The sequence below is a fragment of the Eimeria maxima genome, genomic scaffold (genome assembly GCF_000499605.1).
Source record: "Eimeria maxima Weybridge genomic scaffold, Emw_scaff161, whole genome shotgun sequence".
Classification (NCBI taxonomy): Eukaryota; Apicomplexa; class Conoidasida; order Eucoccidiorida; family Eimeriidae; genus Eimeria; species Eimeria maxima.
In genome coordinates this window covers 22,991-48,178 of record NW_013564537.1, presented here as the reverse complement: position 1 = coordinate 48,178, position 25,188 = coordinate 22,991, and the positions used below count along the sequence as shown (strand labels likewise).

Here is a 25,188-nt window from a genome sequence, read left to right as displayed (position 1 = left end):
TGTCTCACTTTCTGAAAAGTGACAGCGCGTCCCAATGGCCCTCTGCTTATAATCTGGGATTATAAGCACACAGTGTAGATGACATGGGAGGGGACCATACAGCAGCGCCTAAAGTGTACACATTTGCAACCAACCAGACAGCGAACCGCTAGTAGATGACATGGGAGGGGACCATACAGCAGCGCCTAAAGTGTACACATTTGCAACCAACCAGACAGCGAACCGCTAGATGTAGTTACCATTCACCCAAGTATGTGAAACACGCTTTTCCTCGCTCGGCGCTAGCAAATGCAGATTGGCCGGACGCACTAGCTGTTCGCCTTGTTGGCATGCGCAATTATGCCAATGTGAGAACGGCGCCAGCGAAACGCCGCCGAGGCTAGCCACTTTGTGACAAGGACGACCAATAGAGCGGTCCGGCGTCCAGCAGCAGGGCACTGGAACGTACAACCTGTTCCCATGCATATATATGCTAAGCCGCATAGTTCCACACCAGTGGAGGGAGTGGTGTGGTCTCTTGCAAACTGTGGACAAGTGCAGTAATCAAAATGCAGCTGGTGCCGACATGTCACTGGGGGGCCTCCCGTACCCCCTGTTAAAGTGGCAAACAGGGAAAATCCGGAAACCAAAAGCTTACATACACGCCAAGACACTACAGAGCTATTGCTAAAAAGCCTCGCTAGGTGAATGTCGTCTCTTTGTTCGTGCCCGGTACACTTGTTCGCTCCGTACAACCTATTGCTATTGCTAAAAAGCCTCGCTAGGTGAATGTCGTCTCTTTGTTCGTGCCCGGTACACTTGTTCGCTCCGTACAACCTATGTGGATATATGAGAAGGAGCACGGATCCACCCTAAAGCAAAGTACATACAGCAAAGCATACAGGCGTGCAGTCTGAGGTAAGCAGGCCTGTGCAGTCTGAGGTGTGCACACCTTGCATAAAAGCGTGCAGTCGGAGGTGTGTGCAGTCTGAGGTGTGCGCACCTTGCATAGAAGCGTGCAGTGTGAGGTATGAAGTGGAATGCCGTGCTGTTGGCGAGTGATTCGTTATGTCCACGTCTGTTGTCTCACGGCCTGTCACGTCGTCGAGCATGCGGCCATATCTGCGCTGATGCGCACACTGTTGTGCCTCAACATTTTACCTCTACTTCACTTTGACACACTTTTGGTCCGGCTGCATGTTTGACAGTACGCTCGATGTGGTCTATGAAACGCACGATCTGCTCGTCGTGTAGGAACGCGAAGACTTCCATTTTGTGGCAAGAACACAGGCACGCATCAGTAGCAATTAGCATACAGTACGGATATGCGGCAGTTGCAATGAGCTGCTACGCCCACAGTAAATGTAAACATAATTGTTAATGTTATGTTATGTTCACATTAACAAAAATTACATTAACAATTGTTAATTTTTGTTAAATGTAAACATAATGTAAACATAGTTAATTTTCTGGCTACCGTACTCCCTGGAAATAGAGCTCTCGGAATTGCTCGAGATCCTTCTTTAGTCGGTCTCTCGGTCTCTCCAGCGGTCTGACGGAATTGATTTACCTAGCTGCACTTCGTCAATCCTTACTGCCTGCACGTACGAAGTACATGCGTGCCGCTGTGGCATCTGCTAACTCTGTGCCGACATGTTTTCCTGCTCTAACAGGCGTATCTGTGTAAGCTTAAAGTTAGGTATCAAAGTTAGGTATCTCGGTGCCGCAAAGTGTTAGCAGGTTGTCTCACGCCCTGTCACAATGTGAGATACGTCTATCCTGCAGCGGTGCTGGCTGTGACCTGGATGATGTGCCTCTACTATGTGTACGTCGGCAGGTCGTTCGGTGTGGCTTCCCGATCGCGAAGCAATTCGGGGACAATGAGGGGCGAGCATGATGAGCGAACGCACTAACTGCTCCTCGCCCAATCTACTGGGAACATTTCAACTGAGACAGAGACGCTGGTGGGATTGTCACTGGAATTGCGAAACGCAATCTGTACATGCACATACACTTCGCTACAGAGAGCGAAAAGCTAGGGAAGTTGGTTGTTGGGTTGCCATACTGCCTGCATGCGCAACCAGGCAACAGCAAGTGGTGAGAACTCCGTATAAGATCACACATACCGGTGCCCAACAAAATTGAGGAAACAATGATTGGTTATCATACCTAAAGAAATCCTATTTGGGGTGTACTCGGCCATTCCCTACTGCCTGTATGCACAGCGATGAGAACCCCCTATACGACAGCGATGAGAATGCCTTATATGCCACGAACAGTTTTTCGGCACCGACCGTACTGCATCTCACAAAATTAGTAATGCATTTACACCGGAGTGTCCCAGATTATATACACAATCCCGTTTTGTCTTTACATCGCCTTAATATCAGTTTATCACGCACTCCCTAATAACATTATTATGTTCGCACAGTGGCCGGAAACGATGGGGGGATCCGCGTTTATGAAGCCACGCAAACCAGTAAACCCGTCACTACACATCACATGTAAACTATATCAAAGGCAAGCCGTACAACCTTATATGGCATTTCCCATGATGCAATGTTTGATTCCTTCCTCTCTGCATACGACGTATTTACGGTGTAGGGATATGATACAGTATAGCGAGAGAGGTTTGATTCGTTCCTCACTGCATACGACGTATTTACGGCATACGACGTATTTACGGTGGGATACGATACGACATACGGTACGATACAGTGTAGCAAGTGAGGAGTGCAAGGATTTTTCTAATAATTCGCCTCAATACGCTGACTCACGCGCGCGCTGACTCACAATCTGACGTGTTGCGAGCACATATCCTACCGTCCCTACCTCATTAAGAACAACATCTGTTTGGCGTTCTTCCTGAGTTAAAGTCTCAATCACTTCCTGCAAGGTTCGGGGATACCCAAACCTGAGCGGTCCCGCAAATGCTGGAGTGGATGTTTTTCGGAGGATATCCCTACGCAATCTGCGTAGAAAAGGCTAATGGGCCTGTTGAACATCCTCGTTTAAAAATACTCACCATCTTGGACAAGGAGCTCAAATACGAATGCCCAATGCTTTTCGATATACGCTAATCGCGTGGAGCATCAGAGCACGTGCATTGTCTTCTTTTTAACGCACTCCCTGTGAGCGCATTCACAGAGTGGGACGACGGGTGCATATGCAGCATCGGCAAGCCAAGGAATTAAGCCGAGCTTCCTTCCAGGTGACTGCTTCAAATATCTGCCAGAGGTGCACGACGCTCTCGAACCATAAAAGCCACAACTTACTCCCTGTTCCAGGAATACAACTCGGTCAGCAATTGTCACGCTAGCATTTGGGGCTGATGCATGAAATGGTGGTAACCAGTCTCCGCAGTACAGTGCAGCGTGACACGTTCTTTTACCACATCGACTTACGATCTGAAGCGATCACGTTTGTTTCCCGAAACAGTTATTTCCAGGATGTGCATCGAGCACCACGCGGAAGGCAGATGGTATGGACGCGGGCCACAACAATCCACCGGAGCCATGGGTTTAGGCCAGCAAAAGGCACGCTCGAACACAATCACCGGCACCTAACTGTAAATACGCACGCCCTGTGCATCCGTACAAAAGTTGTGGATTTAGTGTGTGAAGTGTACGTTAACTACATACTGACCGTAACACCGCATTGCGCGTGGTTTGTGGCGCCACTGTTTTAGGCTGTGTAGGCTGTGCAATCGAGGCATTTCGGGGCTGAAGCTGTAGACTGCTGAATTCAAACTTGGATCTAGGATCGAAACTGTGGGACTCACAGCCTAAGGCGCCACAAACCAAGCACAAGTTACTTGTAGCATGCAGGTGAATGCGAGACAAGCTTAGTAACTGTGAATGCGAGACTCTCTAGTAACTGTAACTGTGCCGCTCCTGTATATCCGCTCCTATATCGCTGTTCAGCGCACTCCCTAGTTTCATTCAGTCATTCAAAGGCCTCATTTAGTCATTCAAAGGCCCCATGGTCGGTGATATGGTAGTCATTCAAAGGCCCCATGGTCGGTGATATGGGCAACCGTTAATTGCATGGGGTTTTTGCCTCTAGCCACGAAGGTGTATATAAGGTGTATATACCGTCGCTCTTTCCTAATCAGCCATGCTGTGAAGAGGGTTTCTCACAAGCTAGATCGCAAGGTGAAACAGCAAACCGCAGGGTTACAGGGTTAGTAAGCGGTGGAATACCAAATACGAAACGAAACGCTCAGGGAAGCATGCAATAGCGGCACATGACGGGCATATGACTACCAGCTGCCCCGGCACAGTTCGTGGGTCCACAGTAGACCTGGGCAGAGAAAACGCACTGTCTAAAGGTATTGTGGTGGCATCTGCGGGCAAGGCTAGAGATGCATTTGAGTCGCTGTTCGCTGACTGCTTTACATGCTGATACTCTAGTTTTAAGCGAGTGCTTTCCAGCTTTGCGCACTTTCTGTTTGCATTGCCACGAGTGGATATACAATGTAGAGCAGAGCTGTAGTGCGTTTTGTCCAAGTGGGTTTGCGGGTTCGTCTTATTCCAAGCTTTTGCCGGCCACGGTCGATCGTGGGCTACGCGTAAACGCACTAGCTGCATGTTCCAGTACCAGGGCTAAATTTACCCGTTGTCATACACTTCATTTGGCCTACACTTCATTACACTTCATTTGGCTTGGATCTAGTGGCTGTCATACGCTTCATTTGGCTGACACTTCATTTGTCTTGGCCACTAGATCCAACAAATTCCAGTGCCAAATGCTACGGCTGCCCATGAGCATCTAGACACCTAGCCAGTTTGAGTGTTAGTCGCAAATACTTACCCACTGGAACAACCCGTAATTGAGATCCCCATAGGTGAGACAGTGGACTCGTCCACTCTTTTCAGGGCCTTGGAGATGCTTTAGGTTAGGCTGTCCACTCTTTTCAGGGCCTTGGAGATGCTTTAGGTTAAGCTGCAGAGCTAGAGCGCTTGTACGTTCAGGGTTTACTATGCACACGAACGTACTCCCTGATTAAATACATACAAATCATGTCACCCAAACCCTAAATGCAGTGCTACCTTCCCTCACTCATATTTCCACTCCTACATCTATCATGCTAACCAACGTATTTTCATAGCATACTGTGCGTAAACAGTATAGCATACTGTGCGTAAACTCACTTTCTATGTTGAGAGTACTTGTCGTCCGGAGCTACGTATGCGGACGAAGCTACTCAACGAAGTCGAGTAGCAGGATCGCGGACGCCGCAGTACCTTGTGTGTATGAAGGCTATTCGTCACTGAGTTGTTCATTGCGTTGCTGTGTTGTTGCAGTCCGTGTGCGACCCCTGTGAACGCCGCCTAATTCGGCCGTTCACAGGGGTCGCACACGGACTGAGTCGTTCAAATTCGGACACACCCATCCCATGTAAAGCTCGGTACGTATGCACATCCACTGAAAACAATGCCGCAGGACGGGACCCACATTCTGTATACATACAATATATCGAAAACGTCGCTTACCCCACGTCTTTTCGCAGACGTACGTTCGTGTTCCGTGTTCCAGTTAACCCTGTCATGGTGAGATCTAGAATTATGTATCCTCCGCAATACCTTGTGTAGCGTTAAAATTTTTCGCCCACACTTGGGCGTGCCTAAAGAATCCACACGCACTTGCTGTGGCTGGCGTACAGGTGATGCCAGAGATGTTCGACCGCGCTGCTATTTATGCGTGCATATGTCGCTTCCAGCCATGACCTGCCTGTAGTGTGCACCTACCATTTGGTATGCAGCAATTGCCTTTAGCTTCACTCATTCCACTTTGTCAACACCACATGAACTTACCGGCTGTATTCGGCGTAGTCAGGATGCCACTGTCTTCTGCTAAGCCATCTAGTTAACGCAGACCTAGAATTATATTTCCTCCGGAATACCTTGTGTTTCGCCAGCACTTGGGCGTGCCTAAAGAATCCACACGCACTCGCTGTGCCTGGCGTACAGGTGATGCCAGAGATGTTCGACCGCACTGTTATTTATGCGCGCATATGATCGCTTCCAGCCATGACCTACCTGTAGTGTGCATCTACCATTTGGGATGCCGCAATTGGCATTAGCTTCTCCTACTTTGGCTACACCAATTAAACTTACCTGCTGTATGCAAATGCACTTAAATTGTTCTTGTTGTGGATCGGCTTGTGGATGCGCGTAGTGTGCTATGCAGACGTACACGTAAAAGTACCTCTAAGGAACTAAAGCCTGCCGAGAAGGCTTTACCGCTTTTAAGGGGGGCTCATCAAGGCGTCATACCGTAGCACGTGGTAGACAGCTGCCAGCTCAACCTGGGCTTTGATTTAGTCGTGAGCGTTTTGAGATTGAGTTGACGTACTGGCTGTACTCAATGCATGTATAACGCCATTTAGGGCACACGTAAAACTACGTTTAAAGATGTAGAGACCGTCAAGAAGGAATTGTAACGCTTCGTCCAATATGTCGAGCGGTAACCGCCAGCTGCTCAGCCAAACCATTGGCTAATGGTGCCCATTTTCTGCCTTAAGAGTCGTTGCCCATGAGATGCCGCCTCATACGCACCATCTGAGCAGTGTTTATGTAAACGTCCTGTTGTAAGAAGCGCGCTCGTCAACGATGTTGGGCTGCTTAGTGTTTCGCAGCTAGCTGGAAGAGTGCGACGAAAGCGCTGTAGCTGCCAAATGCATGATGCACTGGTTTGTTTTACGGTGACACACTGATCCGTGCCACACTGTGTGCATTTTGAAGGCTCTGCAGTCGTTCACACAGCACGCACCTCCTATGTTCGCAGCAATCACGAGCGGAAGCCACGGTGGATCCAGCTACCCAAGCGTTTGCTACAAACTCTCTTCAGCATGCTACTTCTCTAAGCAAAACGGAAACTTGCTATTTGTGTCAAAAGCCTACCATCTGGATCTGGATGCAAATGGAGTAATGTTCCTGGCTAGGAACATGATAATAATGCTGCCCATTATCAAGAGTGAGTTGCAATCCTGAAAAGCAGTGCTGTTGCAATCCTGAACAGTCACGTGCCAACGCCGATACCAATACAAAATTTCCTTACCAACTACGTTTGGCGTACGTCATCATGATTCTGTCTTTCATACTCCGGATCCAACTGCATGGTTCAAGCTCTTTCACAACCGCGTGACGAAACGAAATCATAGCACACTGCACACTACTTCTCGTTATTGAGTCAATAGCATTCACAACCCTGGAACTAGTACGGAGTTTAGAGTACAGAACTGACGAAAAGAAATCACAGCACACTGCACACTACTTTTCGTTACTGAAGCGTACAGCCTGCGCCACACATTCAAGCCTGCACTGTAGACGAGGCCAATGAACTGCTGAGCATGCACGACTAAACGCTGTGCATTCTCACTGAGTCTAATGCGGGGGGCACATGCAGTCTGTAGTGCATAGAGTTTACCAAACGTTGAAGTTCCGAATGCCTGGTTGCAATGAACCCGTGTGTGCCTCAGGCTTTCCAAAGTCCCTGAATGTATTCCGTCCTCAAAGGCCTAGTAACCGTTCTAGGATGTGCATCATTACACCACGTCGTGTCGCTCATACGCACATCCTGATCCATAGTATGGAAACACAGACCGCCTGATAATGCTGCACTGCGGATCTACTGCTCATACCGCCACAACGGTATGCTACAATAAACTCTACTCAAAAAGATGGTGCCGCATAATCCAGCTTCTGCATAACACAGCAAAATAAATAAACGAAAGCACGCAGTGTACCCCTGCATGGATGCACCGCCAGGACACTAACGAAGAGCCAGCAAACACTAAAAAGACCATGCAGTCCCCGTCTGTGTGACGCCCTCATCCTTGTCGGCGACATTGCGAACGCACTCGCTGTCGCCGTATTCGGTCCCTCGCTAATCTATTTCATGCCAAATATACCCCGTGAGAGCACATCTTTAATGAAACACTACTCCACTGCTACTGCGTTAAACACAGGCACGCTAGTAGCTGCTGCTCATTTCGCCCCGAACACCCAAAGCGTAATCCAGAGGGCGCTTGCAGCCGCCGGGATTTGCCGAATAACCACTGCATCCCTGTGAAAGTTTCTCGCAGACTGCTGCAGAAACAATGAGCTGCAGAAGCTCAGCTCATTGTCATGAATAATGACACTGATGAATAAATGCAGAACTATATCGCTATTCGCCTGACACTCTAGGGAGTCCCACAATAGTTTGGTAAGAACGTTACGATCGCAGAGTCTGCGTTTAGTGGCGCCTGTAGGCCACAACGCTTGCACCATTGAATGACTACCCATTTAAGCGACGTTGCTCCAAGCGACGGTACTCCAAACACTCGCCATTCCCCAAAATGTTCTCGCATGTAGAAGAGATATGCTTCTTACAGTACCCGAACGCACCGGCTGCTCCAGGATAGGCAGGCACCGAGCGTACTGCCAAAAGTGCTGCAGTGCGCATCCAATGCTTACCCCGCCGTGCGTTCAAACAGGGTGCTAGTCGAGGTCCCTCTAAGTAGCAAATGATGACCAACAAGCCAGAGTTTGTAGTCAAAGCAGATTGTCTTGGCCATGCTGCGGGGCACTACCATGAGTGTGCTGGCACGGCCACAGTGCAGGTTCGTCGAAACTGAGAGCAACAGTAGCCTACGGGGGGAAAATGCCTACACTGCCCCTCGTTCGGCTCACTCCCTGCAACGCAAGCCTACAGTGCACCTTCCATACCCTTCAAGACACTATTTGGAGCTCGTGGTCAAAGACGGTAGCTTACGAGATATAGAAACGGGAAATCTAGTGTTGTTCTATCAACACCTGCAGTATACTGTGCACGGACATGTCTATTCATGCGAACTCTGTTGATAACAGGCTACCCTATTCATGCTATTTTTTCGTTTTGTATTCGGTACATGATCTACACCAGACTGCTGGATATTCTGGAATACATCCCCGCACATCCACACACATACATCCCAGCAGTAGTCGTTGCCTACAGATCCGTCGGCGATTCGTAGCACCATGGATATGTACAAGCTCTCCGAACGCTCGCTGCTAAACTCTTCAGAAGAGTTGCACTTGGCAGGCGGCAACGGTCTACACTCAAGAAACACCATACCTAAAACTCCACACGCTCGCCACCCCGAAAAGTGTGTTCTCTCGTGTGGAAGAGGCATGCTTTTGACAAAATCCAAACCCACAGGCTGCTCCAGGATACGCAGGTATTCATCATTCCGCCAAGAATGCTCAAGAGCGAAGCCACCGCTCACCGCACCTTGCATTCAAATAACGAGGCATCTCCAGCAGTAGCACATGATTCCCAATAAACGAGCTTTTTCAGTCAACGCTGATCGAGAAAGGTGAAAAGTATGAGTACAGGGTGGATCTTTGCATAGTTTGCAGTTCAACCCAATTCAGCCATCTCTAGCAGAGAAACAACCGAGACACAGTGGGCACTGCATTAATTTACTGTTGAAATACTTACAGCACATCTATCCTCGCGCCCTTGAGCAAGTCTTCGTGAGCTTCCGTTTTCGCCCTTGTCGAAACGGGATCCGAGGAGGACATAACAGCGGAAGATGAGAAAACTGAAAGCCAAAGCTACCGCCAACGCGGAGATTGCAACGAGGCCCCGATTTTGGCGCCGCATCCTGCGCATTAAGCTAGAAAGGCCTGGTGCATGTTCACCGGCCAAGCCATTTCTCGGAGAGAGGAAGGCGTCTTCTGGTCCATTAGGGCCCACTGCCATTGCAAGGGGGAGTGCAGATGCAAGAACAATGAATTGAGAGAGAGACATTTTCAATGAAAATTACAAAGGTGTACTAGTAAGTTACGTAAAGGTAAGCACACTTAAGTATCGAAAGGGGAAACACCAAAAGTTTGCTTAAAAGAAGAAATGCTGTGAACGCAACGGCTCAGTGTTCTTCATTGGCTGCTCTCCCAAGCAATGTTGTAGGTTGGTGCGCAGCGGTCGAGCACGTGCATGCGCCGACGTCGAAGCCTCGAGGCGAAACGCCGCACTGGTGGTGCATATACGTAGGCGCGAAAGTGTGGTTTTTTCAAAGGTATTCCACACATTTTTGCGGCGTACTTAGTCGTTTGCAATAAGACTACAACACTTCGTGTTTCCTGAATTTTCAAGCAGCCTATGTGGAGCATTCCCAGGCATCTTCGTTTGCCTGCCGAAGCCCACTGCTGCACCGATTGTCGTGCAACGCACTGCCGCGCCAGGGAGTTAAGGTGGAATGCAGAGGGAAGTAACTAAATACATCCTAGTTGTGAACGACAAACATAAATAAGGTGGATTCAAAGTGGATTCAAAGTGGGGTGCAGATGATGAGAGTTGTTTGGAGTGGGTCTTTTCAGTAGACATTCATTCATCTTGTCTCCTACGTTGCCTGGCCACGATCGGCGAAAGAAAGCGCGCATGTCGGTTCCTTTCATGCATTGAGGAATATAAATTCAAGGAAATCGTATTAGTACAGAAAATGGGGAAAATATGGGGGCCCATGCGTGGTTTGAAGAGTAACTCTGAAATCCGCGTTGCTACATGCTACATCAACCTAGTGAAGGTGCCTTACGCAGCCTGGGGCATAACTGTTGCTACAAGGCATTGGCAGTCGAGATAGAACTTACGATCTGCTTGGCTATGGATTTTGTGAGGACTTGAAATCCTTAGCAAAGAAGATCGTAAAGTCCTCACAAAACTTCACAATATGATATGAGCGCAGACAATTTTCACGAAACCACGGCGCAAGCCGTGGCCGGGCCCTCGTTCACGACGTGGCTGCTGTGCCACCATTTGCCAGCAAAAACCAAGCCAAAAGTTACTGTTTTCCAAGCCCTTTCAAGACTGCACTTCATTCGGACTCAATCTGATAAAACCGAACCTATGCGAAACCGGCACAGAGGCCACAGACACACGAAGAGCAACCGTAGCCACTACAATAAGGTGTGAGGCAAGCTAGGAATATGACGCCCTGGAACCCTTGGGACCCAGCTTTCTTCTGCCAGCATCCGGTTCTCGCACTTAAGCGGCACCAGACCATGAAATAGAAGCTACCGCTGAGCCTGCTCTTATCATTAGCGTTTAGGTAATCCCATGCATCAGCAGCAGGTAGTGGCTTCGCCGTCGACTGATGGTGCTCATATTGTCCTTATTGCTGCGTAGTGCGCAGGCATGCTTCACACCACTCTCGCACTTCGCAACACATTCAGGGTCTCTATATTAGCGGCATGCACCCTATGAGGAGAAGCAACCTGTTGGAATTAATTAAACATTTGGGCCACCTACTGCGTTAGGCCCTCATCGGTATGCAGACTACCAATAGCACAGCTGCATCGCACTAACCTGCCGCTGATGCAACATGGGCGATTTTATCATCAACAAAGAAGGCAACTTGGGAGCTAATGATTATAGCTGAAGCAGCTGGGATAGTGCACATATACGTTGCACAATCCCAGCTGCTATAGCTGCGCCTTGGCATGCTACTACCCTTGCTGCTAAGGGGAGGGTGCTACTGCTGGTGAAAGCCCAACGCCTCATTACGGCTGGCCAGCTGCTGCATCCTAGCTTTGCGCGACCGTCCCTAGGCTTTGACGCTCGCGCATAGCTAGAGCCGTTGGGTCCACAACGTACTTGCAGCAGCAAAGGTGTAGGTGCAGCAACAGGCACAACTGAACCCCCTCGCGCGCAACAACATCAACGCATACGCTGTGTTGCCGAACCCCACTGCCGCAGAAACAATAGAAAAGCAGCGATCAATAGCACGAAATCGAAGTGCCAACCAAAATCCACCAGTAGGAGGAGCACAGCAGAATCAAGCAGCGATCAATAGCACGAAACCATAGTGCCAAACAAAAGCCACCAGTAGAAGGAGCACACGCAGAATCCGTTGCGCAAGCAGCACGAAAGGCAGCAACAAGATAACCAGCAGAGTCTGCAGCCATAGTTGCAGCAGATGCAGCATTAGTTACAGGAAGAAAAGGAGGAGCTGCAACACAATCTGCAAAAAAAGCAGGGACAGGACTACGCAAAAGTATTGCAAGGAGCAGCAGCATGACACGGCCCGGCGCGGTCGTGGTGGAGCTTGCTTTGAATTACATGCCCTTTGCCCGATGCTTGTGCCGATGCCCTTGCTGCTGATGCTGAAGACGATGATACTCCCTGAAACCGTTAGCTATACATTCTAAGCGCTAAAACCGTAAACGCCGGAACCTATAGGCTTTAATCTAAACCGCATACACTGAACTGGAATTGCGACCCCGTTAACCCAGGACACTTAACACTAACACCAAAACGCATACCGTGCAGCCTCATCCACAGACTGTGTATAGAATCAGCACCCTAAATGCTGAACACACCTAATCCTACTTGCCCTGTGATAGGTTCGGTATGCAATTCGGTGACTCTGTTCTGTAATGCTGACAGAGTTAGCGCCTTGGGCATGTGTCGTCCTCCTACACAGGGCGTCCAACGGGTTTGTAAGCTACCAATCTGGTATGTAATTCGGCAGCATTAGCTAGCACTTTCACAGATAGAGCCACCAGTTTTTCCCCATTGTAACCCAGCTGCATACCCATCGGGAAAAGCATAGCCTTTTGCTATGCTTTTCCCGATGGGTATGCAGCTGAGTTGCAAAGGGCGTCACTGCTTCACTACGACTCTACAATTTGGCGAGGCTAGTCTTAAACAGCAGCGAGTAAGACACTGCATAGCTCAGTTGGCTGCACAGCGGCGCAAGGTAGGACTGCACGACGCTCGCTTGCTCCTCCTGTGTGTCACCCTCGGGGATGCGTTTGAAAGTCATCGTGCCGACAGGGATACCTCTACGCGACTGTACACAGGCGCCGCCTGCCCACCTTCGAGGAGCGGTGTGGACGTTTGCACAAATGGACCGCAACCAGGCTTAAGCGTCTGGTGAGATGTAGCTAGGAAGATGATAAATGCCTGTTGCCTAGAGCTAGCCGCCTGTTCCTTCGACAGGTTCACTCACTTACGACGGCCTCTTTCTTGTCTCCTATGTCGACGTTGAAGAACCAGAAACTAGCAAGTGCTGAAGCTTAAAGCTAGTAGCAACGTTAGTGATCTCAGTTGTTTTGAACTTCTATTGGCAGTTATCATCATCAGCACACTCTTTCGGGGCGGAACCGTTTACAGTCTTGCGCCCCGGTCAATGCTTTTGCTTACTACCCGTCGGTGTCACCTCTCCAGCAGCTTTTGCCTTTGTCTGTGATCCTGAAAGGGGCTAGATATGTTCAGCAGTAGCTTCGAGCATAAGCTATTCTATCTCCTCCATGCTCCCTGGGAAGACATCCACTATTCGTTCAAGCGGCAAGCACGTGCTGAAACTCCTAGGGTTGCACATGAATGCTCGCCGGAGTTGGAAGTGCAAACTCAGTCTATCAAAAGAGAGACGAGTAACTTTCCCACCTTTGGGACTAAAGAAACGCGCTGCCAGGTAGTCTTCGAATTAATGCTCTGGGCCTTTTAACAGCGGTAAATGCATGAAATACTGGTGTGAGGGTTTGAGTTGTGGATCGCCAACCTGTGTGCGCCATGCATCCGCGTCGACGCATGGCGTGAAGGATTGCGTAGCTCACTTTCCGCCTGTCATTTCTACTGTACCTCGCCAGAACCTGCAATATATAAAAGTTCCGTTCAGTGGCGGCTTTGCTTCTTCCACTTTCCACTGAGGAGTAGACTGCCACTCTAAGAATCTTGAATGGTGGATGCTTGCAGGTGATACGACATTCTTGATTGCTGCCTTTTATCGAAGCTTGAAATCTGCTGCAGCTGCTACTTCGCTCTTAAGTGTTCCTCTGCGGGTGTGCATGCTTTAGTTTAAGAGAATGGCAGCCGAAACTGTCCACAAAACTATCCAAGATGATGAGCAAGGCACCGGGGCTTGGTGCGGCGTGTGACACACTGCAGCGTCTGTAAAAACATCAAACGATCGCATTTAGTTCTCCTTCTTTTCCGCCTGTTCGGGGGCAGACGTGCACGGCGTGCTACCACCCGCTTCCTCCTCCTCTTTGTACGCGAGCCTGCAGCATGCCCAAAAAATCACAGTACCAGCAATAGACTGCTGCAGAACCTTGAGCAACAGCGCCAGCCAGTTCTAGCCAGGTCTAGAGCAGAAAAACAGCAACAGTGGAACCACTGGCACGCATGCAGTCACTGCTGCGACAGCAGAAGCAGCAGAAGTAATGCAAACCGCAGCAAGCGCAGATGAGCAGTAGCACTTAACGGACCACAGCAGCATGGAGCAACGACCTTTCCTACAGTAATGACTAGAAGACAACCAGCATCTGCAATTGCACATACACTTCTTTGATCTTGCCGTTGAGTGCGGCAGCTCCGAAGAGACTGAAAAGGCAGTATGGGACGAGATATAGAAGGGCCGGCTGTGCATGCTGTGCATAGAGCATAACTATGCCAGTCGTTAGCAGGCCCAACTCATAGAAGGAAAGGACCACGCAAAAGTAGAACTTAGGGAAACGCTGCGGAAAGAGGCGAACAGTCATGCAGAAAAACGCGCACAATCGAGGAAAGGTGGTGAAGATCACTACGCTTAAAGAACGAGACGCAGATGCAATCCATCAGGAGTATGTCGGTTGGCATTAGGACGGGGAGGACGGCATTAATGGCTTGCCTGGTGGATGTTTACTGCTAGTTGCTGTGCTGTTGCGTTTTGTTGCTTCAGGTACAAAAACAAGTCGAAGCGGAGGCACATGGCTATCAAGACCCCTGGGATAACAACGTCCCCTAAGCCAAGGATGCTGTACTGCAAAGGGGAGATTTGAACAGGGAACATCAGCTTAGCGGGGCCCTCGAAGGCCTGAACCCAAAGCGAGCACACAGGCGGGTAGACAATAAATTTGCCAGATCAACAGAAAGGAAAAATCGGCCAAACCGTAAAATAATCAGACGAAAAGAACACGTGGCAAAATATACTGTAGGCAGGAGGAAGCTGGCAAAATAAGCTTCTGGCCGACGTATGCTGCTGAGAAGCGGGGAACGATGCAGCGCTTGCAGGCCAAAATTAGTGCACAATCGTTTCTTCCGGCCACGGAATAGAAAACAGGCCCAACGATTCACAAATGGAAACGCAGACAATTACACACACGGGATGACAAGGGAGAGTAGGGTTCCGAAGAGAGAGATTGGCTCAAACATCCAGTTGCCATCGACAAAAGACAGATTGCAGGAAGCTCATTGATGCACAATGCAAAAGCAAATTACGGAGGCTACGAAAAACGCAGTGGCCTCCATGGACGAAGAAACGATCCACTCAACGGCGAATTAGGCATTTAAGCAAGATACCAACCCTCTACTGCATAGGTCGATACCCGATCGCGCGCGCGATAGCAAGCAAAGCATAGCAAAGCGACAGGAACAGCAAAACAGCCGCATGTTGTGAGAGTGTGTTGAGTCTCTTTTGTTTCTAATAAAACCCCACGATGCACGTCATGATTCTAGAGGGATTCCGTTTCCCCTTTCACGCCCACCTTTGCCACCGAGACCATCACCTCCGTCCCAAACACCCAGATCACGTCGTACACAAAGAGGCCGCATAGCAAAATGCTGGCGACGCCGAAACTGCCCACGCTGACCAACGCTATCGCCTGCAGCAGAAACAACTCTATCAGCAGCGGGCGCAGCTCGGGCAATCAAAACAACACTCAATGCGTGGCGCGTGAACGTCAACTCGTAGGAAGGGTTGCAAAAGCCGCTGCTCGCCATTAGTAAAACAGCACCTACGTCACCAAAAGCTGCAAGCAGCGTTTACAGACCCCGCTATTCAACTACGCAGCGGAGGCAAAGGAGCCTCTATGGAATATGCTATATGGAGATATTCAACGGGAACGATGGAAGGGAAGAAAACGCGACAGCCAATCAGTCGAGAGAAGCCCAAGCATGCAATGCATACGCACCTGGATGCAGAAGGCGATTGCTAGGATGTTGTGAAGAGCCCAATGTTTTGTTAGGAGCCATAACGTGCATATAGCCAACGCAACCAAATGGGAAATAATCCAGAGAGGACTAAAGCGCCAACTCCAATCCACAACCACCTTAGGTTGCTGCTGCTCTTGTGGCGGCTCCTCTTGAGGTTGCTGCTCTTGTTGCTGGTCGGGCTCAGGAGACTTCGCTGCAGGGCCGCTAATCCATTTGCGAATACACAGGAAAGGTCCTCTGGGGTGAAGGACCAACCAACTCTCATCCAGCAGTTGTGGAGGACACAGCGGCTTCTGTGTTGCAGGAAACAAACCACCCCCAACATCAACAGCAGCACAAGCCTTAAATCACGTATCTCTGCAAGTGGACACAAGAGAACATGGGGCTATGCAACAAGCCGACAACAGACGAAGCAACCTTTCAGACACAGCGGTTGTAGCTACATGTGAGATCGCAGTGATGATAGAATTAATACACAAGCCTGTTCAAGCTAATACACACGCCAACACAGCCGGCAACAGACGGGATAGAGCAACCAGACACAATCAGGGAGCTCTATGCGGGCTACAATACAGAAAGAAGAAACAAACATAAGTAAGATAGAAGGAGGCAATAGGAAAAACGAGCGTAACACAGCAAAAATAGGAGACAGGATAATGGGACGCCCTCCAGCATTCATTGTCCCATTATCTTGTCTCCTATATTTGCTGGGTGACGCTGGTTTAAGGGCACAGGCCAGCTAGGCAGAAGCGGTACACATGCTGTATAATACCTCCTTTGCTTGTTACTGCTTACAGTCACTGCGAATATTGTTTCGCCCAATGCCAACAGGCCCACGCCCGTCAGGTAAAGTGTAAGCAACATATTCACCCAGATTGTGCCCAAGAACTTGTACGCCAGGTACCTGAAGAGAAAAAGGATGTAGCCCCATATAGACCGGTATCCCATAAGAGGCTGAGACCCCTATAATTTCAGCCACAAAGCAAAAATAACACAACCTCCACTCAACATAAGAGTACAGCAAACAATATGCCTGAAGGTGTCGGCCCTACAAGCTGAACAGGGCTATTGAGCCGAAGATGGGGAACAGCATGGCATCTGTTCTATTCATTGCCTCTCCCTTGTTGAGTCTCTCTCCTGTGGTTGCGTCAACTTCGTTTTGTTTGAGGGACAAATGACTGCCGACATAAAGGATGGGGGCGGTGTAAAGAACCATTTGCAGTAGAACAGGGGGAGGATTCAGAAACGGGGTCACCATGACGACAGCCAAACAGAGAAAGCAGCTGTAAAACAACGTCAGAGAGGCCAAACAGTTACTTTTGCTGCCGCCGGCCGCAGTTGCACTGATACTGCCGGCAACGGCAGACGTTGCAGGCGAGGCAACCGTGTCTCCCGTCGTAGATACCGACATCTTAACGATTTTGCCCTGTTTATGAACCGTTAAAAATAAGGAAGTAAACAAAAGTTCCGGCAGTTTCAAAGAAGAGGCCGCAGGTATGCTATGCTTGATATACTAAATGCACGAAGAGGGGCCCCACCCACAGGTAAGGTCCCACGTGTGAGCAGTGGCTACTCGTGGGTGCTTTCCGGCTAATTTTGGGTGTGATGCGTGTCTTCTGAGTTTGTAATTCTATTTCCAGTACTAGTAAGCATAGAAGTTTTGTATTTATACTTCCAGTATTGGGAAATAACAGCATCAACACCTGCTGCCCTGTTCGCCGTAAGGTAGCCCTACTGGCCTCCAGGAGAACCTGGTATAGTCCATGCTCGCTGTCCATAGGCACAATTCTAGACAATGCAGCACAACTGGTCTTATCAAAATCGGCATTAGTGGACTGCAAGTCTGCAATATAACGAATTCGCCTGCAAGCGAATGCCCCAATCAAGTACAAACTGCTCGTGTGTCTCTACGGCGTCCATTGATCATGCCAGAGGGCCCTCTGTAGCATGTATTTCATGGTCTTTCCACGTTTGGTACACGTACTTCTTCTCTCATGTTGAGTGGCTACTGATGATGTATGGGATAGCATCCTTTTGGGCTACTGTGACCAGGGCGCACGGGTAGTGCATAGCAGGATCAGTCTTTTCTTGAGACCCATCCAGAGCTTCAATATAGTCAAAACGTATCACACAGGGAGTTAGGAGTGAAGACGCCCTACATATGCGCTGCCGCTACACCCAGGATCCTAGTGTCAATCGCTTCGTGTGCTGCCCAAATCGGTTGGCGTTCTACAACAACGGAACGCCCGCGCAACCAAGCTAAGGTGGCTGTCCCCTGGAGTCAGCTTTGCAGTCCCCAACCTCAAATACACGCATTCCACCCATGCGATGCTCGTTTCCCTCCCGTCACCTCGTCACCCCAGCATCCGCAGCATCGGCGGCTCTAACTAGGTCAGCTAGTTATCCAACAGGCCCTTGCACACTAACCAACTTATGTACATGCTTTCAGTGCAGTAGTAGCTAAAATGCTGCCTCATAGCCCCCCTTAGCTTAGCTAGCTGCGCTTGCTGCCATTATTTTCACTTTTGCTGCTGTTCTAGTTGCCCCATGTGACACCGACTGTGCAAACATCCAGTGGCGTCGGTCTGCTACAATGACCCAGCGTATAGGCGCCCCAACGTCCAAGCTACCAGGTAGCTTGGATGCTATCCTGCAATGCATTTCCTCAGCTTCGACGACCCCTAGAACTGACGGGCTACTTAAGGCAATACTATGATATTCCATTGTATGTTTCATCTGCGGTCATTTGCTCCCTCTAGCCAACACGCCATCAGCTTCATGGACGGAAGCGTCCTTTTGTCTGATATGGCACATGCTGTTGCCACAGGCACCAACGTTCCCAACAGGACGGTGGATGGACGCGCTTTCAAATAAGAACCCCATTCAGTAAAACTCCATTCAGTAAACCCCCAGTGCATACTAAACCGTTATGCTTATCATACGCATACTAAGCAATTCCTTCATCCAGTGCCATCTGAACTGACGTTTGTACTTGACCATAACAATACACTGCCCCTATTTATCGTAGTCCCCTCCAACACCTGCAAAACTTCCCTTCAGAGGTCAAAACGCAAAATCGGAATGCAAGCAACCGCATTGGCTGGCGCATGTCGCGAAGCTACCATGCACCCTTAAGATGTTTTGAGAATGACTGTGTATATTTTCCAATACAATAATAATCGACGCTCGCCTCTGCTCCACCTCGAGCAGCATAGCCGGAAACTCTGACCAAAGCACTGTTAATCTCCAGCTGGGCAGTTTCGTCTCGTTCAGGATGAAGACTTGCTGCGGTCACTGCTGCTGCTGCACGGCCTGTTGCATGTCTGTTGGTTGTTAGTTGCTGCTGCTGCCATTGTTACTTGACGCCGGTTGGGGAACGCGATAAAGCTATGGCTTCCTATGCTCATCTACAAGTACTCTGTACTCTCTGTGGTATGTCGTTGGAATCCTTATAATCGTTACACGCTAAATGCCTTCTGCACCCGACCGCATTCCTACTGCAGCTGCTGGTGTTGGGGTCGGTGCCGCCAACGCCGCTCCAGGAGCCCCAGCGGAAGCGGAGGTCAAGGTATCGGGGAGTTGCTTAAAAGACTCCAGGGCCTGTAAAGCTGCCATCCGCCGACTACGCCGGGGGGTGCAGGCGTTCGCACCCAGCGACTGGCACAAGTCCGTCGAAGCAGCAGAAACAGCTGTAACGGCTGTTACAACAGCAAGGGTAGGTGCTGCCCTATCGCCAGTGGGTGGATGGAAAGCTTCCGAACCTCCCTCCCCTCCTCCACGTCCTTGCCCCTGCAGTTGTTTGCCGGTGGTTGCTACACAAGTCTGGCCGATGTCAATCGCCGCTGCAGCACCAGCCAGTGAACGAGCAGGGGCAGGAGGATCTGCTGCTCCTGTTGTTGCTTCCGACGCGGTCCCTTGTTTCGAAAAAGAAGAGGAGTCGAAGCTCCGCGGCCTAGAGCACGGCCTCTTGCTCTCACTGCAAGCATCCAGTGGTGCGCGTCCTCGCGCAGAGTAGGGTGCGGTGCTACTACCTGCAGATTGTGGGATCGTAACCGCTTCCCGTGTTGATGCGGCAACTGGCGCATCCACTGGCAAGTCTTTTGGTGCATTGCCTATATGAACTGTCTCCTGATGCAGCACCCTGCTGTAGGAAACATTACTAGCTGGCTCCTGCTCTTCCATATTTCCCTGTTCCAGACTGCTGCTGCCCGTGCTTCTTCTAATGTTTTCTTCCCCAAAGCACTGGTTATTTCCTGCTGCTGCATGATTATGTAAGCCTGGGCGAAATACTGTCCCCGGTGCAGCACGCAGCTGTAGCTGCAACTGCGTCTGGTACCTAGTTGCCAACAGCGGCTCAGCAGCAGCGGACGAGAGCAGCTCTGTATTGAGTGACACGCAACCACACCACAAGCATTAACTATCGAGTCCTAGCCCTCAAGCTCACACATTTGGCGTCATGTTATTCATCACGCCTAACTTCACTCTGGCCTGACTAGTCAACCTGCGACTGCTCCATTCAACGGCTGTGCGAAGCAGCTGGCTGCTCTCTGCCTGGGTGGCTAGCTGCTATGCTAGCTATGTGCACAGGAGAGCCGGTAGCAAGCCCCAATCTACGAGTGGAGGCGGTGCTATGGATTGGTGGGTGGCTAGCTCTTCCTTCGGGCCACCTGACGAATGCTCCACGGGCCATACAAAGGTCGTGGTGGTGGACATCTGACTGTTCAGCTCGCTGGCCAGGTGGAAGATAAACTGGCGGATTGGGATAGGACAGCTGCCAGGTAGGCACTACAGACCATCCGCTCACCGCATGCATCAAAAACGACGACGCCGCTTACGGGAACAGGGCTAAGGGGCTCACTATCACCTTCGTTAACTTCGAGGCCTCCAAAGGAAAACAATTGTCCGCCGACCTGCCACGCCTGGTGGCCTACTAGCTGCAGAAGCAGCAGCACAGAGAGAGGAAATCGCACCACTGCACGTGCAGCACTCAGGGGCACACATCTGGCCTACCAGCTGCTGCACCAAACGGCACCAGAAACGCACACGAAAATGAAGGCGCATGAGGGAATCTGCAGCAAAACCCGCAGGAGTCATAAACGCACAGCAGATATGGGCGCATGGGGGAAAGAAACACTCCGGTGGCTTCGAGCGTCATGCGAGATGACTGGGCATGCGACGGCGCACCTGTGGCAACAACATTCACATCCACAAAAAGGCCACAGCAACTCTGAGCTCTCGGACACACGGGCACCAGAGGAGGACTGCCTGTGAGGCTTATTGATGGACCAACAAGCGGAGGAAGCGAACGAAGAGAAAAGGAATAGACCAACAGAGCCTGGCAGCATGAAACACAAGACGTGTGCTGTCTGCATACGGTGGTGCTCCAGGGCGGATCTGGAGGCCGCCTAACAACAGCAATGAAGAACCTGCGCAAACCGACGCTGCGACACAGACAGAAGCAGCAACACACTTCCAACCACCGTAAGGACACCACAACGGCATGAGTCGGCAGCAGCAACGTTGTTCACCTCAGAAGGTTTAGCGCGAGACAAAAATGCAATGAAACACCGGCTGTACTATCAATGCGCAGCAACAGCCAACGCCCCTGCAGCGGGTCCGCTGCGAGTCGCAGCAACCCAAACGGCGGCGGCATCGACAGCAGGAGGAGCAGGAACGAAGGCGGCAACAAAGACGTCTACAGGTCGATAAAAAAGTGGACAGGTCAACGAACGCTTCAACTGACGCAACTGACAATGGCATCCCCTACCATGCATAAATCGTCTATCTGCTGAGTTCGTAACTCGGACGGGGAGGATACCCTGCAATGACACAAGCGTACTGCTCCTGACATCCACGTAGTTAACAGCGAAGCTACTATGCCGGGTAATTCTGCTGATAGTGCAAAAGCTATTGTTGCTGCTGTCTCCCCTTTCAAGTGATGCATCTGTAGCTTCATTGGCTACTACTTTCGCCGTTGCACGCAGTACTACTACTGGGTGCTGCTGCACCTGTAGCTCCCACTTCTGCTGCTGCCAGCCTGACGCACATGTCTCCAGCTTCCCTTCGCATTTCTGTGAAGTGCGTAAAGCCGAGAGCGGGGCAGTACCACCGAGGTCCACCCGCCCGCAATCACCTGAGACAGCCCAAACAGCCCACAGTGTTAGACGCAACGCGCTAGTGGCAGCTGTAGCTGCAGACGAGCCGACAGCAGCAGAGGAACCCAGATGCAGCCGACCGCGTGGGGCATAGCATGCCTACACTTATCGAATAGGTTGCTGCAGCAGCAGAACAGGAGGCACTGTTGTCAGGGGAACCACTCCGTAAAGCTGCAACCGCAAAAAGGGATGCAGTGGCAGCAGCAGCAGGCGTACGTACAATGCTACAGGATCCGGAGTTTGCAGATGTAAAAAAGACGCTGCAAGAATGTAAAAAACGTCCGGGAGGGTTCAAGGGAGATGAAGAAAAATCCAGAGAGACCCAAAACAAGGCGACCCGTCGTGCTGTTGCTGCTTTTCCTGCTGCACCCTCGCCGGACGCCGGCACTGCACCCACGTCATCAGAAACGGTCCCCACTGCTGCTCGTGCTCCTGCGGATGTAGGTCCAGTCACTTCTTTCCAATCAAATATATCCAGCAGCCATACGTCGTTCAGCAGCCGGCCCCTGCTCGCCCAGCAGCACACGCGCCACATAGTCGGCACCCTAGCTCAAAATATCAGCATGATGATGGCCACAAGCGGCTGCCATGGATACATACACGGAAGGGGCGAACAGCAAGAAGGGTACCCCCCAGCAGCGGCGGCGATGGCAGCCATATCAGATAAAGACGCCACACTCATAACAGCAGCACTGGTAACAGCAGCAAGGACATCATGTCACCGTTCATCTTTGCCGCCGTAGAGGATCAGGTGGGGCTCCGCATACACTAGAGAATGACCAAGCCGAGGTGGAGGCTTTGAACCAATACATAGGGGTACGCGCCATCTCAGCATGGGCGGGCTGCTACTGCTGCTGCTTCTGCTGCTGTTCCTCCAAGCGGCATGTGGTGCTGCTGCATCCTGGTGAGATTGGTCTATCTGACTCCTCACGTCACCGGAGGCAGCGCGTGCCACAGCTGCCGCGATTTCTGCATCTGCAGCGGCTAAAGCGGCTGCCGTTGATGCTCCTTGTGCGGGCTGAGAATGTGCTAGAGACAGCAAATCTCCCAATATGTACAACGGCAAGTCTAGGGAGAGCAGTGGCGTTACCTCCAACAGATACAACTGAAGCAATCAGAGAAACAAAAATTGCAAAAGGAGGGTTAAGAAGCAGGCCCACAGAAACACCGGCGACAACACCAAGAGCAGCTTACAACGCCAAATATGGCGCCAAGGAATGGGTGCACTGCATACTTCATTGTCCGCCAAACCGCCGTCCGCCTTTCGACCACCAAAGACAGCAACAGCTGAACACTGCCTCTCGGCAGACACGGAAGCGGCAGCGTGATGTACGCGTTGTTCTGGCGTCGCTACGCATGTAGCAGCGGCTTCAGTACTAGAAATACCGAGATCTCCAGAGGCCTCCGCTAGGTGCAAGCGCCACCACAGCCAGCAATCGCTTCCAGCACTACACAGAAGAGATATATAACATTCCAGCCATTCTCTCTCGAGAAAGGCCGGTGCTGCTGATGCTACAACTTCCCGTTCCTTTTTCGCTGTTGGTGACGGTGGCGAAGATCTCTGGGGCAGCAAAGTGTGCGGCTGCGGTCTTCGCGCCGCTGCTTCTGCCGCTGCTTGCTGCAACACCGGAAAAGGTGTCTGCCGCAGAGAAGCAGCGGCTTCTGCTGCAGTGAATCCCAAAAATGCGTCCCCTGCTATCTCACGTGTCCCTGCAGCAGCAGCAGCACACGTCCACATGCGGTAGCATAACGACAAAATGAGGGCTAGGCCGCGCCCCAGACGAATCGTAGACTGCAGCCAATGCAGATATTTGCAGCTCACTCTCTATAATTCTGTGCAAGAGTTCGTTGGGTGCTGCTCCTGCAGCAGCAGCAGCAGCTGTGGCACATGTGCCACCAATCATTACCGGCCTGACAAGGCACTGCGCCCAACATTTCTCTGCACTGCACCTGTTGGTGCTCCTTCTGTTAAAACCTGGGCCGCTGCCGACGCCACTACTACTATGGAATGCCAACGGTGGATGCGCCGTGATATTTTGCTGCTGGCTTTGCTCCTCGACGTGCCCCCGAATGCAAGATGTTTTCCGCTGCTGTTTTTGCTGGTGTTGCGGCTGTTGGTGCGAGCCCCTCGTCGGAAGGTTAAATGGGCTGATCGTATGACCTATACGTGGCCTAGGGTGGTGCAGTTGAGGAGGTTTCGGGATGTGCTTCGCTACTTTGTTGTTTCCTCTATCTCCTAGCAGCTGGAAGGTGAGGATCCCTGGCGCTGCTCCGCCGTATGGGTGGAACCCCGGGGGGGAAGTTTCCTTACCTGGAGCTGCACCTCCTTCTGCCGCTCCTGCAGCAGAACATTCTGGTCGGGGCGTCCCAACATCATGTTTTGAAATGAACCCGGGGGCGCAAAGGGTCTCCAGTCCGTCACCATCCGAACCCGTGCTGCTAACATCCATGCAGTCGCCCTCTCCATTCTCTTGCTTTTGCTGCTTCCCCTGCTGTTGCATTGTCTACCTGCTTATTTGCAACTTGTTTAGCCCCCGTTGCTGTTCCTACTGTGGCATGAAAGTGCAACATACTGTCAACGCCGCCGACAACACCGCCGAGATCCTGCCACCCTTATTGCAGCTGGTGGCAGAAAAACAAGGCCCCTGTTAAGCATGCCTTTGGTTCAATTGCTTGCTGCAAACAGGAAGAGGTAAAGTCCTTGTTAGAGCTCCTTCCATTGCGTCTGCCTCCGCTGCAAGGCCCGCGCTTCCAATCCTGCGCCAGAACTCCAGAAGTCTTTACTCTACTGCTGCTATCGCGACTTCCCGTTCCACTTATTCACGAATAGGCTATATCATGTGTTAAATGTAGCAGAAGAAGCCGACACATGTCCCGGAGGTAGATGTATTGGAAGGTTTGCGACGCGGCAGCAACTCTGATGCTGCTGAGTTGACGTTCCCCAGCTGTTTGGTCTTTTTTAGCTCTCCTGCTTCCCCATGAAGGAAATACAATACCAGAGAGTGCAGCATGAATAATAAGCAATCTGCTCCTGCTGCTGATGCATTCTGTTATGCTTCCACTGGCGCTGCTATTGCCGGCCGCGCTGCTGCTGCTGCTTCGAAAGCAGCGA

General features: G+C 50.8%; 2 protein-coding genes across 2 annotated transcripts; both read right to left on the bottom strand.

Moving 5' to 3' along the window:
* Positions 1 to 13,924: 13,924 nt before the first annotated feature.
* Positions 13,925 to 17,332, bottom strand: EMWEY_00018760 (signal peptide peptidase domain-containing protein, putative; the record flags this gene model as incomplete). The annotated part of the gene is made up of 7 exons (XM_013480094.1): positions 13,925 to 14,009; positions 14,290 to 14,465; positions 14,618 to 14,803; positions 15,474 to 15,590; positions 15,900 to 16,214; positions 16,717 to 16,884; positions 17,177 to 17,332. The coding sequence occupies 7 exons, from the start codon at positions 17,330 to 17,332 to the stop codon at positions 13,925 to 13,927; spliced, it is 1,203 nt and encodes a 400-aa protein (XP_013335548.1).
* A 2,054-nt stretch (positions 17,333 to 19,386) lies between these two features.
* EMWEY_00018750 (hypothetical protein, conserved) lies at positions 19,387 to 24,577 on the bottom strand (the record flags this gene model as incomplete). Its single annotated transcript, XM_013480093.1, has 9 exons — positions 19,387 to 20,300; positions 20,726 to 20,855; positions 21,024 to 21,105; positions 21,296 to 21,362; positions 21,689 to 22,054; positions 22,446 to 22,582; positions 22,799 to 23,181; positions 23,311 to 23,786; positions 23,899 to 24,577. The coding sequence occupies 9 exons, from the start codon at positions 24,575 to 24,577 to the stop codon at positions 19,387 to 19,389; spliced, it is 3,234 nt and encodes a 1,077-aa protein (XP_013335547.1).
* Positions 24,578 to 25,188: the final 611 nt, after the last annotated feature.